Source organism: Diabrotica undecimpunctata, chromosome 2, assembly GCF_040954645.1.
Source record: "Diabrotica undecimpunctata isolate CICGRU chromosome 2, icDiaUnde3, whole genome shotgun sequence".
Classification (NCBI taxonomy): Eukaryota; Metazoa; Arthropoda; class Insecta; order Coleoptera; family Chrysomelidae; genus Diabrotica; species Diabrotica undecimpunctata.
In genome coordinates, this window is record NC_092804.1 from 1,801,865 (window position 1) to 1,817,148 (window position 15,284).

At 32.4% G+C, this 15,284-nt stretch overlaps 1 protein-coding gene across 2 annotated transcripts in view; it reads left to right on the forward strand.

Annotated features, from left to right (window-relative positions):
- CalpC (calpain C) overlaps positions 1 to 15,284 on the forward strand; it is an 81,234-nt gene that overhangs the window by 64,535 nt on the left and 1,415 nt on the right. The window contains exons 2-9 of one of the 2 annotated variants that reach the window (XM_072521182.1): positions 2,153 to 2,293; positions 9,589 to 9,658; positions 9,984 to 10,236; positions 11,368 to 11,730; positions 11,822 to 12,051; positions 12,165 to 12,402; positions 12,606 to 12,945; positions 15,019 to 15,283. In XM_072521182.1, the coding sequence (XP_072377283.1) occupies positions 2,156 to 2,293; positions 9,589 to 9,658; positions 9,984 to 10,236; positions 11,368 to 11,730; positions 11,822 to 12,051; positions 12,165 to 12,402; positions 12,606 to 12,945; positions 15,019 to 15,283 (1,897 nt within the window). In that variant the 5' untranslated portion in view covers positions 2,153 to 2,155. The remainder of the gene's footprint in view (positions 1 to 2,152; positions 2,294 to 9,588; positions 9,659 to 9,983; positions 10,237 to 11,367; positions 11,731 to 11,821; positions 12,052 to 12,164; positions 12,403 to 12,605; positions 12,946 to 15,018; position 15,284) is intronic. The other variant, XM_072521183.1, reaches the window with a different exon arrangement.

Genomic DNA, 15,284 nt, shown 5'->3' on the forward strand with positions numbered 1-15,284 from the left:
TAAGGGTGGAAATTGCTACCAGTTAACTAGGTTCATTTTATGATGAATTCTGCGGGAATATGGAATATTTAACTTTCAAGAGTTTGTCAAAGATATGGCTAAAACTGGATTTCTTTTATTTACAGTTATGCTAGAAGTGTAATTAAGGGTTAATAGCTGCCACGAAGCTTTAGTGTGGGTCAGCTTGTATGCTGTTTATCGGAGTTGTTTTGTACACTCCAAATATAATTCTTAGGGAGGTGTTATGTAACGTATCCAAAGGTTTAACATTGTTGTGCTGGCAGATGCATATGCAACAGATACGTAATCAATTTTGAACCAAATTAAAGATCTATATAACATGAGCTGTGTTTTAACATCGGTACCCCAAGTTTTGTAAGCTAAGTACTTTAACAAGTTATGGCCATTTCGACATTACAGAACTAACTGCTGAATATGACTTTTCCCAGAAATTTAATTTTGTTTGTATAGAAATGATTTTGGTTTTCAAGCACAACAAGCTACGTAAACAGATGTACAAACCCTTATCTTATATGAAAATCATGGTGAATTATAATATATTAATAACACTACGTCGATATTATAAGATTTAACATGAAGGGAACAAATATCTTCCCTCCTAGAAAAGGGGACAACTTTGTCCAACTAATGGAAACTCAGTCAGCTGTTTAATTGAAACACATAAATCGCTATCGGGTTCAGTTATATCGGCTATAGTTGTGTGATTCGGTTTTTTAATATGAAATCTTTAAAATGAGCGTAAGTATCGACAAACATTTTTATGAGTGATGTTAAATCCGGTGTATAATCCTTAACAATACTATAGACATCTTATTTAGTAAATCCCGGAATGGATCGTATTTTAGGACATATGTTTTTGAATATTTATTGACAAATTTTTTAGCAGCTTCTTGGGTTTCTGTTGTTACTTTAGTTGTAGTGTCAATCTGATTTTGTAATTTCTACCCCATTTGTATCTGTTGTTCTTGGGGTGGGTCTTGAATGGATGGTATTAAGTTTTTATCAGATGTAGAATTGATGTCGGCCCTTATTTTTTGGATGTAGAATTACTTTAATTACATCCTTTGTGAAATAAGTTGGTTGCTAGTTCTTCTGTTAAAGATGGGGTTTGCGATAGATGTCCTTCGGTTGATTCTGTTGATTTTTCCGTTGTTGGAAGGGTCATATTTGACACCTCCATTAAATTTATTGAAAGATGAGAAATTGGTGAATTACTATTTTGGCTGTCTGTTGTGGGAATCTGTGAAGTAATATTGTGAGGTAGATTAGAAGTGAGGAATAGTATGTAGGATATTAGAATTAATTAGGGGAGAGGTTTCTGATGAAGATTGTGAGACAAGATGGCCACTTTGTTTATATTTGAAACAAAGCGATTGATCGTTGGATAAAAATACTTTGTAGTACTTTGTAACATTATCATGATAGACCACGATAAATTCGGGTATGGTTATATATTATCTATGGTGTGTATGTATACTTAATACCTAAAACTGAGTATGTGGCTATATTCAGGATTTGTAGCTCCAATTCTCAAATATTTTACTGGTGATATCAATTTTAAGCCTAGGTTTTGGAGAAGATTGCTTAATATTTCGTGTGGGATTGTTGAACTGACATTAGATAAGAGAAATCGTTCTCATGGAGTGATTAGTCTACGTGCTAGAAGTACGACATTATTTATTTTTATGGATCCTGTTTTATTGAGAAAGTTATCAACTACAGCTTTACTGGAAAGATAAATACATACTCGGTTATCAGAGATTCTTAACGAATTAATAATTTTTTTGGTTTAACGACTGGTTCTAGTTGCAATAGATAATCTTGCAATTTTTGGCCATTAACTGAACTGAAGATAATGGCGTGTTCTTTTAGTGGAAATTTTGGACTGATTTGTTGAGATGCAACGGCGGAGTTGAATTGTTTTGAGAAATGATTGCCATTGACGATAAATTAATATTCATCATTTAATTCTACCTAAACAATTTATTATAATTATAATTATATCCAAGTACGGCTCTGATTTTAATTGTTGTTGATAAAAAATCAGTCCGGTGTTGTGTTAATACGATAATTTTATTTAGATCGATTTTCGTGTCTATTTAGAGTTTTAATACTTTTTTATTTTTTGCAGGGGATGAGTGAATACGACCGAATACGAAGGGCTTGTTTGAAACGTGGGGAACTATGGGAAGATCCTGATTTTCCTGCTTCACAATCTTCAGTATTCTATCACCAAACTCCACCATTCCAGTTCACATGGAAAAGACCAAAGGTAACTTAAATAATACCTGTTGTTTCAAAGTATAACACAGCCCAACAGACTTTTTAACTTATAAAATATGTACATACATTAAAAAAACAAGAGGAAATATATAATAAAACACAACAAATCTAACATTAAACGACTTCCAAGGCATCAACAATAAAATAGTAGACCGTCATTATAACAATTACATATTCCCTGCTGACGAGTTGTACTGTTATATTTCAGTTTGTCAGTCAGTTTTCAGAAAATCGATCTAAATGACTATGATTAGTGAACTTTAATCTTCATATCACAAATGAAGGTATTAAAACTGAAAAGCATATTTTCTACTTATTCCAAGTAATGTTCTGCCTTATATTTCCATGAAACCAATTTGTTGTTTGAAGTTGTGGTACTTTAACCAATGAACTCCAAGCATTAAATTCAACTTCCTTTTGCTGTGGTAGCACTGATGCTGTAGGGATCTTTAACAAGCTGTATTATTGAGGACAATCTAATATTCCCGCTTTCAGTTTTTCTGTGATTATTCCAGAAAATTCACATGACAAGTATCAGTTGCTCGGGATTTTCTACTTGTTTCTTTATTTCACAAATTTGAATTTAAGATAAATTCCGTATGTTGAGAACTATGTTGGCGAATCAATTTTCCGTAAACTGTTATGAAAGATCGTAAAAACCCTTTGAATAGTTGAGCTTCAGCGTATTTTAAAAGAACCTCAGCAACAGCGTCAGTTTACATCGTTATACAAAAAAAAATTAAGGAAGGGAAGTACCTGATCTTGATAGCTTTAATTTAAAATAACGTGGCCAAATCATTTTGCCTTAAATTAAACATAAAACTTATTAACGATTATTAATCACACTATCAGTATTCTTGGGATTGTGTTGGTCCTTTGTGTTAGAAATTTACTTTGTTCATTTACACAGTTTTTTAAACACTTCTGTTCTTTGCAAACTTTGTATAAAAACTAACTTAGTAAGGCCTGTACCTTAATCCAAAACTTTTCTTGACCTCTTATCTCGTCCATAATTGATCTTCTCCAAGTGTGTACTGGACCTATTATGTTTCTTTTTCCTTGCGAGTTCCACTCTTGAATAGTGTTTGCAATATATGAGCTATTTTAACGAAGTGTGCCGATCCAGCCCCACTTCTGGGCTGTATTTCATTATATATCCCCTTCTGTTCGGTCAGGTGTATCAGATCTGCATTTCTAATGGTTTTAAGGCCAAACTTCTTCTTCTTTAAGTTTCACCTTCTACCGAACGTCGGAAATTATCATGGCTATGCGGATTCTGTTGACTGCCGCTCTAACTAGTTCTTTTTTTTGCATTCAAACCATTTCCTTAAGTACTTAAGCCACGATATTTTTAGTCTTCCCACATTTTGCTTTCCTCGAATTTTATCTTGTATAATAAGCTGCAATAATGAGTATCTTTGCCCTCTCATAACATAGCCTAAGTACTCAAGTTTTCTTCTTTTGATAGTCAATATTATTTTAGCTTCATTTAGCTTCAAGTTATTCAAAACTTCTCCATTGATAGATATACCTTTTATTGAAGCTGAGAGCGCTTTTTTAAATACCGCTTCACTGTAGACATTGAAGACTAGTGGTGACATCACGCAACCCTGGCGGACTCCTCTTTGTATTTTGATATCTCAGGTATTCTGGTTGTCAACTCTTACCTTGGCAGTTTAATTCCAATATAGATTAGATATAATTTTCATATCACGACTGTCGATATTTTTGCTTTTTATTATTTCTACAAGCTTTTATGTAGAACCTTATCAAATGCCTTTCCAAAATTTACAAAACATAAGTACATGTCCCGATTCATATTCATGCATCTCTGGGCCAGCACATTCAAGCCGAACAAAGCAACTCTTGTGTCCATACCATTTCTAAAGCCAAATTGTGTGTCACTTTCATATTCAAGAATTTTAACAATTTTGCTGTGTATTATTTGCAGAAAGTGTGTGACTCATTAAAGATATTGTTCTGTGATCTGATTGCACTTGAGTTTTTGGGTTCAACCATTACATCAATAGCATCTTCATCAAAGAGTTTTAACAATTCGATGGGCACATCATCTAGTTTGGTAGCTTTGCCCTCTTTTGTGTTTTTGATGGCATAGATGACTTCTTCCCTTAATATTGGTGGTCCGGTATCCTCTTTGGTTCCTAATGATAGTTCTTCTCTTTAATCATTAAATAGCTTTTCGGTGTAATTGGTCCAGTGACACAATCTTTCCTTCATATTAGTAATAAAATCTCCTTTATCATTTTTAAGGATATTCGTTCTTGTGCTTTTTCTAGAAACTGTAATTTCTTTGATTTTTTTGTGTAAATTAAAGCTATCACACTTTTTAAGAACTATATAAACTATATGAACTTATTCTTGGTCAGTTTGTCTATAAAGGTATTGTCACTTTCCAGCTTTCATATTGGTAGAGTAACTGGACATACTTATCAGTTATTTTAGTGCTTCCTCGTTGTGGAGTATTGGGCGCTTATGCATTTCTTGGCCAAAAGTGTCAGATTACTGACTGGTCGGGTCAGCATAATTTTAGTGCTCTAATGGAGAGCTTATTAATTGCGTATATTTAAAGCTACACAAAAATTTCTAAAAAAAAATCTTGGTTACACTTCAAATATAACAATTTAGTGTAGGCGATGAAAAATGCTACACTGGGATTGTCTCCGTTATACCTAAAGAACTACTAGCCTTTTAAAAATTACTTTCTATGTGGTTCTCTTCAGGAAGATACAAACTTTTACGCAAAGGATAATGATACAACATTAATTCAAGAGATTTATAAACAACATTAACAACACACATAGTTATGAGATATAAAACGCAATCGCTATATGCAAGTCTAATTTTCAAGGTGAATAATAACCTGCTGTCATTATATAGAATATTACCTGCTGAATATTAAAATATTTTAATCCACATTCATTAAAACCTACATAAAAGGTTGATACAAGTGCACTACGAATACGTTTTATTGAATAACATCGTAAATATGACACAGTAGGCGCAAAATTTTAATTATTATTACAAAATATAAAAAACTAAAATAAAAAGAAATAATACTCGCACTAATTGACTTTTTTTTATTTTTGGCTTGAAACGTCAATCATTCAACTAATTACATTAGATAAAATAATTTTATTATTTATACAGTGTGTCTACTTAAGTTCGCAACATATGAGAAATTTTTTGTTGTTAGTTTTACGAAAAAATTTATTCTTTATTAAAAGTTCTGCATGGTTTAAAACCTAAGACCTAAGATGCAACCAACGGATATAACATTTTATCGCATATAATATCATAAGAGAGAAAATATGACCGGCAATATTTTCGACTGGTATAAAAGTTTGTTGTCTGGCAATTTTCGCGAATTAAATTTTGACAGTTAATTTTGTCAAATAAGCAGAGTGGAGGAGATCCGTGTCGTCAAAATAGCAAGAGATAAGTCACCAATCGGCAGAAGAAGTAGAAGACGATCCCGCAAAAGATGGAGTGACAACCTTTCATAGAGGTATTAATCCGCCGATGAACAAGCGTAATTGCTTATAAACAGGAAGAATAAGAAGAAGAAAAAGAAGAACATCCTAAAAAATCTTTACTAATAACAACAGCTGGATGTAAAATCCTATTAACAAAGATACGGTTGCAAAAATTGTTGAGGAAGTTGTATCCATACACCTGTCAAGAAATACTGTCAAGAGATCAGATAAATGATGCGCTGCAACTAAGTGCGTTAGGTATTTCATCAACAGACAGGAATGTGGCATCTGTGAAAGGCTTGACGAAAGAAAACTGTCGAATTTCAAACATTGCATTCAACTTCATTAAACACATTTAAAGAGACTAGTGAGGGTCCAGATAATATCCCAATGGTTAAGCATTTACCTGAGAATGCACACAATCATCTTCATATAACATATTTAATATTATTTGGACAGAACGGAAATTTCCAAAAGCATGGAGAGATTCTATTATAATACCAATATTAAAACCAAAATGTCCCAAAACAGATCCTGAGTCTTATAGACCAATTGCGCTAACATGTACTGCATGCAAACTGTTAGAAAAAATGGTCAACCGTCGTCTCCTCTGGACACTTGAAGATCGAAATATTATTACTCCAGAACAAAGTGGTTTTCGACAAAATAGATCAACTCTATACAATATTATAGACCTAGAAAGCAGTGTACATGAAGCCTTTTCCCTTAATCAAAAATGTATTGAAATATTCTTCAACATTGAAAGAGCCTTTGATACAGCTTGGCGCCACCGTATCATCAGATTACTGTACGATTTAGAAATTAAAGGACAGTGCCTTCCATTTATAAAAAACTTCTTATATATATATAAAAGGTATATGCAAGTTAGAGTAAATGTAATTTCAAAAAATATTGGTGTGGGTATAAGATCTGTTTATAGGATCGTATACAAACTAGGTTGTGTAAAACAGCAAAAGGTGCACGCAATGGGTATCTCTATTGTCAGAGGACAAAAAAAAATTGTTATCTCACGAAATACATGCAAAACGATAATGACTTTCTTTCATCAATAATTGCTGCGACAAATCTTTGTGTCATTATTTGAAACCATCCAATAAGCTGTCATCGATGCAATGAAAACACGCAAATTTTCCGACACCAAAAAAGTTTAAAGTTCAACCTTCTACATGAAAGGCCGTGGTAGTATTACAAGGGAAGCTCTCACGTGGTGTCAGTCTTATGCACGACAATGCTCATGTTGCCAAAGTGATGAATGAAAATATACAATGAAAGAAATAGAGAACTTAAATTACAGTATTCACCCTATAGTCCTGATTTATTGCTTTGTGATTTTTACATCTTTGGGCCACTGAAAAAGGCGTTAAAAGGTAATCGTTTTCAGTCGTACAAAGAGGTACAAACTGTTGTAAAAGATTTCTTGCTAAACAACTAGAAGAATTCTTCAAGCGGGATATACATCAGTTGGTGAAACAATGGGATATGTACCTTAATTGTAATGGTAATTATTTCTAGATATATCTGCCAATATTTTTTTTTGTGTACCAAAGAAGAGATTTAATTGATCAAGCCTTGTTACGTATTCGAATACTGTAGTGTTATTTGTATGAAAGAGAATTTTCTTTTAGCCTTTTTGGTGGAGCGTAACATATATTAGATCTGATCTCTTCCCACTGCAGTTCTATGTCTTTTTTCTCATTTTTAGTAAAGAAAGAATTCAGCTTGTCAAATTCTGTTTGATAGTTTGTAGAAGAAGATATAGAAAAAACTCATAATTAGAATGATGCAGATATTACTCGTAATATGCCAAGATACAGAAAGAGACATTAGAATGATGTGGAAATTAATGGAAAAATGACGAAATGGTGAAGCACAAAACGAATAAGGAGAGAGTAAAGAGAATACAACAAACAATGAATAGAAATAAAAAGTCTCATTAGTGATGGAAAAAAGTTGGAAATTAAATAAAACTCGAAAGAGTTAGAACAACTTAGTTAGAATATAACAACTTTCATAGAAGAAGAACTAACACTAAGTTAATTGATTTATATGAGAAACCTGCAATATCCCAAGTAGCTATGGCTACTTTCTTTTTATAGATTTCTTGTCTTGTAAATTCAAGTGACCAGCTATTAAACAACCCTTTGAGTAAGAATAGAACCAAACAGAATGCAGATGTATAGAAATGTTCGATTCAAATTGTTTTGTATGACCATAAGCGAAGGCCTCATCTGATTTTAATAACGCATCGGGTTGGTGCCTCAGATATTTTGCAAATAAGATTTCTGAAAATATATGAGAGTGTCTGATTTATAAGATAATAAAAATTTACATTCAAAACATGTAAAAAAACTAAATATTTTCTGATAAAGTAAATATATATTGCATAACCGTATTATGTTTTTTCGATAAAGAAATATGTTAGGATCGTAACAAATGATTATCAAAGAAATTGAGGCAAACAAAGTTAGCAAGTAATAGAAGAGGAGAAAGTCCTACAAAAAGATAGATCGATAAGGTGAACAAGGATCTAAAACAGAAACATGTTTAGAACTAACGAGTGGATGAATGCGAAAGGCCGAAAGGAATATACATAATGTTGTGCTATAGAACTAAAAAGCCTTAGTAATTATATATAATATTTCTAGGAAGGCAGGAATTAATATAAGTATCTGGTCAAACTACAAACTCTACTATAAACTTTATTACATGAATATAGAAAAAATAAAAAACGGGTGTGGCAGTCCAGTGGGACTGCCGGTGGAAGTTACACTTCTATACACGCATTCGCCGTTACAAATTTATTTGGGAGTCAATCTGCACAATCATTACATATGTAATTTTATAGGTAAGACATAGCAGAAAGAGAAACAGAATTAATAACAACTTACTAACAATGAAGGATTGAATCAATATTTTGATGAAAATGTATATTTTTATTTTCATATATGTATGAAAAGAGTTGAATGCAAATTTTTTTTACACGTACTCTGCAGTAAAATTCATTGTTTATTTTGTTATTAATATAATAATACAATATTACAAATTAAACTGCAATATTCATAAGTATTTAAAAATGACAATAATATACATAAAAAAATACACTACAATACAGTGCAACATAATTCCATATATAATAATACAATACAAATTAAAATGCAATATCCATAAGTATTTAAAAATGACAATAATGTAATAACATTAATAAAAAAGTCCCCCCGACTGGGAATCGAACCCCCGTCTCCCGCCCCTGACGGGCGGGGATACTGACTACTACACTACCGAGGACATAACACAAATGTATTTCAAAATTGACAGTTCTGGATCATACAGTGATTTATTGAGATTATTATTTTGAAATACAAAAGAATAATATAATTATGAACATTTAATAAATAATACAAAACATATGACATAAATAATAATATTAATAAATATTTTATTATATGTATAATATTATATGTATATATATCTTTATATAATATGTATAATATTAAATTATATATACAAAAGGAACATTTTTATATTCGAGAGAGGAAGAGAGAGAAAATATATCTTCTGTCTCTCTCTTACTCATTATCTTACATATGTAATGGTTTCACAGATTCACTCCCATACAAATTTCCAACGTGGAGCGCGCGTATAGAAGTATAACTTCAAAAGCACGTGACATTATTGCTCTTAAGTAATTAACGCGCTCATCTTGGTCTCGATCTCTTAATATATAAATAAATTTAATACATATTAGTATAATATGCATTTTTTTTTTCAGGAATTGTGTAACAGACCAAACTTTATTCAAGATGCTCCAGCTTCTTTCGATATTAGTCCAGGAAAAATGGGTAAATATATTTTTATTATTACTTTACATATTACCTTCTAGTATTTTTTTATCGGTGCTTTTTTTGTTGCGGTTCAAACGGAAAAAGCTATAAAATACATAGTCTTATTGTCAGACAATATACTATTGATTCAACTACAAACAACAACTATAAACGTGAATGTATTACAAGTTGTTTACACCTGCACAAAACTTTGACAAAGAAGATATTGAAAAATTTGATATTCATTTAAAAAGAGTCAATATCACTATTTATAACTGCTGCCAGTAAAACTGAATTTTGCAATTTGCTTTATTACAAATCTCACTTAGTACTTCCCTTTTAGGAGATAGGTGGCTGGTATCGTGCCTGGGCATCCTCTACCTCAACAAAGGCTTATTTTACCGAGTAGTACCTGCCGATCAATCGTTTTTTGGCGAACAATACTGCGGGGTGTTCAGATTTCGCCTCTGGTGGTGCGGAGAATGGACTGAAGTTCTAGTCGATGACAGATTGCCAACCGTTCACGGAAAACTCGCTTTTTTGCAGTCACAAACCGACAATTTTTGGCCAGGGCTGTTAGAAAAAGCTTATGCAAAGTGAGTGTGTTATATATGTTATAATTAAGTATATTAATATTAGTAATATATAGACAATTGAATATCTAATAAACTTACTCAATATAGTGGAACGCATAAAATGTTGCTTCACCTTGTTTTCGATTCCCTCTTTGGAGTCTTCATCGGAACTCCCGGGCTCTTAATCTCCTGAGCTTCTACATTGCTTTACTAGTATACACTTCAATTTACTGTTACCTGCACTACCGCCCTTCCATACGGATATGGTACTTTCGTGCCAGCGATGTTTGAGTGGGGAGTAGCGTGAAGAGTCTTAGCAGTTGAAGCTGAATTACTCGATGAGCAGTATTTTGTTATAATTGCTGGAAGACTCTTATTCCCATTCAAGTATTTCATCGGTCATCCACGATTTCCATTTTTCTGTATCTTTCTTCAGGTGTTGTTCTTTTATTTCTCTCACTGTTTGTTGTGTAATGATCAGACTTTCCTCTTTAGTTCATGAATTTCTGCATTTCACCATCCTTGTATTAATGTTTTCACTTACCTTCAGTCGAACTTTGAAATCTTTCAGTTTTCTAACATCATACTTCTTCATCGACTAACTTGTAACCTTGTTTATTCTGACTTTGAAATAACCTACAACTGGTACATGATCAGAATTTATGTCTGCCCCCAGGTATGTTTTGACGGATGTACAGCTATTCCTATAACTCTTATTTACTAGCATGTAATCAATCTGATTTCTTACAATCCTTCCCACAGAATCCTGTGGAGATTTCCAGGTGCACAGTTTCCTTGGATGTAGCTTAAACCAGGTGTTCATTATTAGATACTAATTGATTTGTTTCCGCAAAAATATCCACTCTATCTCCCCGATTGTTCCGGTTTCCCTGTCCAACTTCTGATGATGTTTTGCTGGCCCCAACTTTGGCGTTGAAGTCACCCATGACAATTATTAGATTTGGCTTGTTCAACCTTTTCACGAGTTGATTAATGCTTTGGTATAGTTCTTCTACCTTTTCTTCTATTCCTTCTGTTGGCATACACTTGAATTATATTGATGTCGATGTATATATATATATATATATATATATATATATATATATATATATATATATATATATTTCATAATATTATTATTGATTTTTTCAGATTACATGGCTCCTATGAAGCTCTTAAATACGGATCCCTATTGGACGGTCTAGCAGACCTTACAGGGGGAATAACCGAAAACATTCCTCTTCGACAAGACACCAATTCGTGCGCGAGGTTGCTATACAAACTGCTGGACATGACCTCCATCGTGACATGTACAATTCAAGCGGCAAATCAGGTCAGGTCTCAGGCTTCTGAGAAGTTACAAAATGGAGTACAAATAGGAATAAATTATAGGATATATTCTATAGAGAGAACGGAGACCTTTAACGGAGAGGGAATTCAGCTGCTAAAGGTGAAAAATCCTTTAGGTCAGTCGCCTGAGTATACATCACCTGTGTTTATAGATTCTCCTGAATGGTAAATATAACTCTTCTAAAAGAATATTTTATTGTGTGCTACAGCTAAGTTAAATGAAGCCTTCATACAATACAGATCTTTTATCGTTTAGGTCAGATATCTCACCCCAAGAACTCGACAGGATAGAAAGCAAACTCCAAGAGGGAGAATTCTGGATGCCATTTTCTCAATTCATTAAAACTTTCTCTCACTTAGAAGTAGTACATTTGGACAACGATACCAGCAGAGACGAGCCCAGTTTGCATAGTAAAAATACGTGGCAGATGAGGCTGTTCCAAGGGAACTGGCAAAAAGGAGTTTCAGCTGGAGGTAGGATGGATAGTATGTTTTATTTTTGGTTTTTAGTTATTTTTGATCGCATAAATGACAAATTTACTCAAAGTTCGTATTTTAACTTAAAAAAAATAACAAAATATTAAATTTTTTTTTTTTAGGTTGCCGCAATAACCCTGATACCTTTCATATTAATCCTCAACTTCACCTCTTGCTGAGTGAGATGGAAGAGGTTATTGTGTCACTGAATCAACACAGCATCATGGAACCCAAAGTTATAGGATTCACGTCTTATTTACTTTCTAAAAACACTAACGAAACAATTGGGAAAGGATTTTTTAAGAAGAATAAGTCTTTGTTTAATTCGCAGTATACTAACAGCAGACAAGTCAGTCACAGGTAACAGTTTTTATTATTTTCTTAATGAAATGCTTATTTATTAGTAAAATTGTTTTATTTTAGAGGATCCCCATGTCTGAAGAATTTCATGCTTCTAAACTACAAAATTCTTCATGAACAAGAAATATTTAACTTTTTTTTTTATTAGTTTACCACTAAAAAACTACTCAGTATTGTCTAGATTAAAATTCTCTGTATTTTAGGTGCCAATTGGAACAAGGCGGATACCTAATCATCCCAACAACATTTGAACCTAGTCAAGAATCTGGATTTACTCTTCGAGTCTACTCCTGCAAACCTCTAAAGTTAAAACTGTTAGACACTGTGCCCCAACTTCTCAAATCAGCGGTCGTGTCTGCCCCTCCTCTGTTAGACGGCAAAAGTTTTAGTCAATACGAAGCCGTTTTCCTACAACTTGCAGACGAGCACAGAACAGTTAATGCGTTTGAGCTGCAGGAATTGTTGGACGCCTGTTTGCCTAATGACTACATCAAGAGTTGTGCTTCTATTGAAGTATGTAGGCAGATTATTTTGGCTTTTGAAGTAAGTTAAATAAAATATTTTTGTGGTAAAAGCGCAAAGATAATTTTTATTATTTTTTGTCACATTTCACTAGTCTCATTGGGTTTTATTTGTAAATGTAATATTATTTTAAATTATCTTCATACTAAAAGAACTAGAACACATTTTTTGTTACATTTCGAATTTTTTTACTCTCCATTATATTTTAATAGTAGGGGAGAGGGGGCACATGTGGACAAATTTCAAAAAAAAAATTTATATCGCAAAATGAGATTCATTGTAAAGTATCGGCTTTTTCAATGTAAGATTCACATATTTGTGAGTCTTTGCGTACATTTAAATTTGGCAGGAATTAAATTATTTAGGACACGTGCATTAAATTCCAAGTAGATGTAATTAGTCCATATGTGCCTCTAAAGGAGGCACATGTGGACAAGATATTTTCTACGTGGCACATATGAACACAGGTTTTGATGGAAATAAAATAACAACCTTTTTTTATAAGAGCAATTTTTAATATTTATTTAACATAATACATTGAATTATCCCATATTATAACCATGAAAATTACCGGAAAACCTAAAAAAGGAGCTGGATCTAGCTGTCCCATTTTTTTTTCAGGAGCCGGCAATTTTCTCATAATATCGTTTGCCGAAATATGACTCTCATCCTTCTGATCTGGAAATAAAAAATTTTGTCTCGGCATTTTTAAAAAACTTACTAAAAATTCTGGCTCTTCTAGTTCCTTTTCGATCTGACCAACAAAGAATTTGAGTGTTTTTTTTTCGTAGCAAATTTAATGAAAACAAAATCCTCTTTCTGGATATTCGTAAGATCCAATCCAAAATCTTTACCATCTTCAGTCTCACTCAACTTCCATAAGATGATCATCTGATTCTTCGCAATAATTCTCGATTTCGCTTTCTGATGTCCTCTCATCAAAACTTTGCGAATATGGGATTTGGATTTTTTCTTTTCTATTTTGCTAACCTTTTTTTTCTTCCTTTTCTCTTATTTCATTTTCTAATCTATTTTTTTTTCTGGTGTAGCGGTCAGAATGATTAAATTTTTTTTCCTTTTTTCCTTTCTTAAAACTTATTCTCACGGCCTTTGGGTATGGACGAATTTGTTCCTGAGTAAGTTTTACATCGAAAATAATTAGTTTTGGAACTTTGTTTTTGGGTAGTTAAAACAGGTTGACAATTATTGTTGACTTGTGGTTGAAAATTTGCCGATGATGATGTAGAAGGCATTTCGGAATTAGAGAGTGTACTGTAATTTAGACAATCATCAGTTGTGGTATCTCGCTGCGATACATCACTGACTTCAGCTCCTACCAAATCTTCTGAGGAAAAAAATATTATTATTAAAGGGATAGCAACCAGTCTTTAAAAACCCAGAAATAATGTTTTTTCTATTTGGATTCCTATTTTTGATAATCTAGATGGAAAAAAATCAACTGGCCACTTGTGCCTCTGTCCACATGTGCCTTCTCTTCCCTTAACTAGTTAGATGTCTGGAAAAGACATCTACAACGTACGTGTAGTAAAATAGTTGTTTAAATATCTGTATATAAAAAAAATTGAAAGAGTAAATCATTATGAACATAAAAACTACCAATGGTACTTACCTGTTGCTAATTTTTGTCACGTTTCGATATTTTTTTGTTACTTTTTGTTATATTTTATTATTTTTTTGTTACATTTTGCTACCTTTTGTCACTTCTTATTACCATTTTTAACTTTTTAGATGTCTGCAACGGATATCTATAAGTAACTTTAATTAAATAGTTCAAATATATTAATACTGAAATAACTAGAACACTAAATCAAGCTGAAAATAGAGAGTATCAAAATTTTTTACCTTTTTTAAATTCTTGTTGTTTTTTGTTAATTTTTGTTACATTTTGTTACTTTTTGTTACTTTTTGTTACTTTTTGTTACTTTTTGTTAATTTTTTGTTACTTTTTGTTACTTTTTGCTACATTTTGTTATTTTTTTGTTACCATTTGTTCGTTTTCGTTACTTTCTGTTACATTTTATTATATTTTGTTACTTTTTCTAACATATTACTAATCTATTTTTAACTTTATAGATGTCTGGAACAGGTAGACTAAAATTTAGCGATTTTAAAGACCTTATGTGCAGTCTAAAGTTCTGGCAGACAGCATTTAAAAATCACACAAAGGAAAAAACGGGAATTTTAAAAGCTGAAAGGTTACGGGACGCTTTGCAAGAAGTTGGTTTTCAACTTAGCAGTGAAGTATTAGCAACACTGATTTTGAGGTACATGAGAAAAGATGGTACGTTGAGGTTCGGAGATTTCGTTTCTGCGATATTACATTTGACAGTTTCATTCAG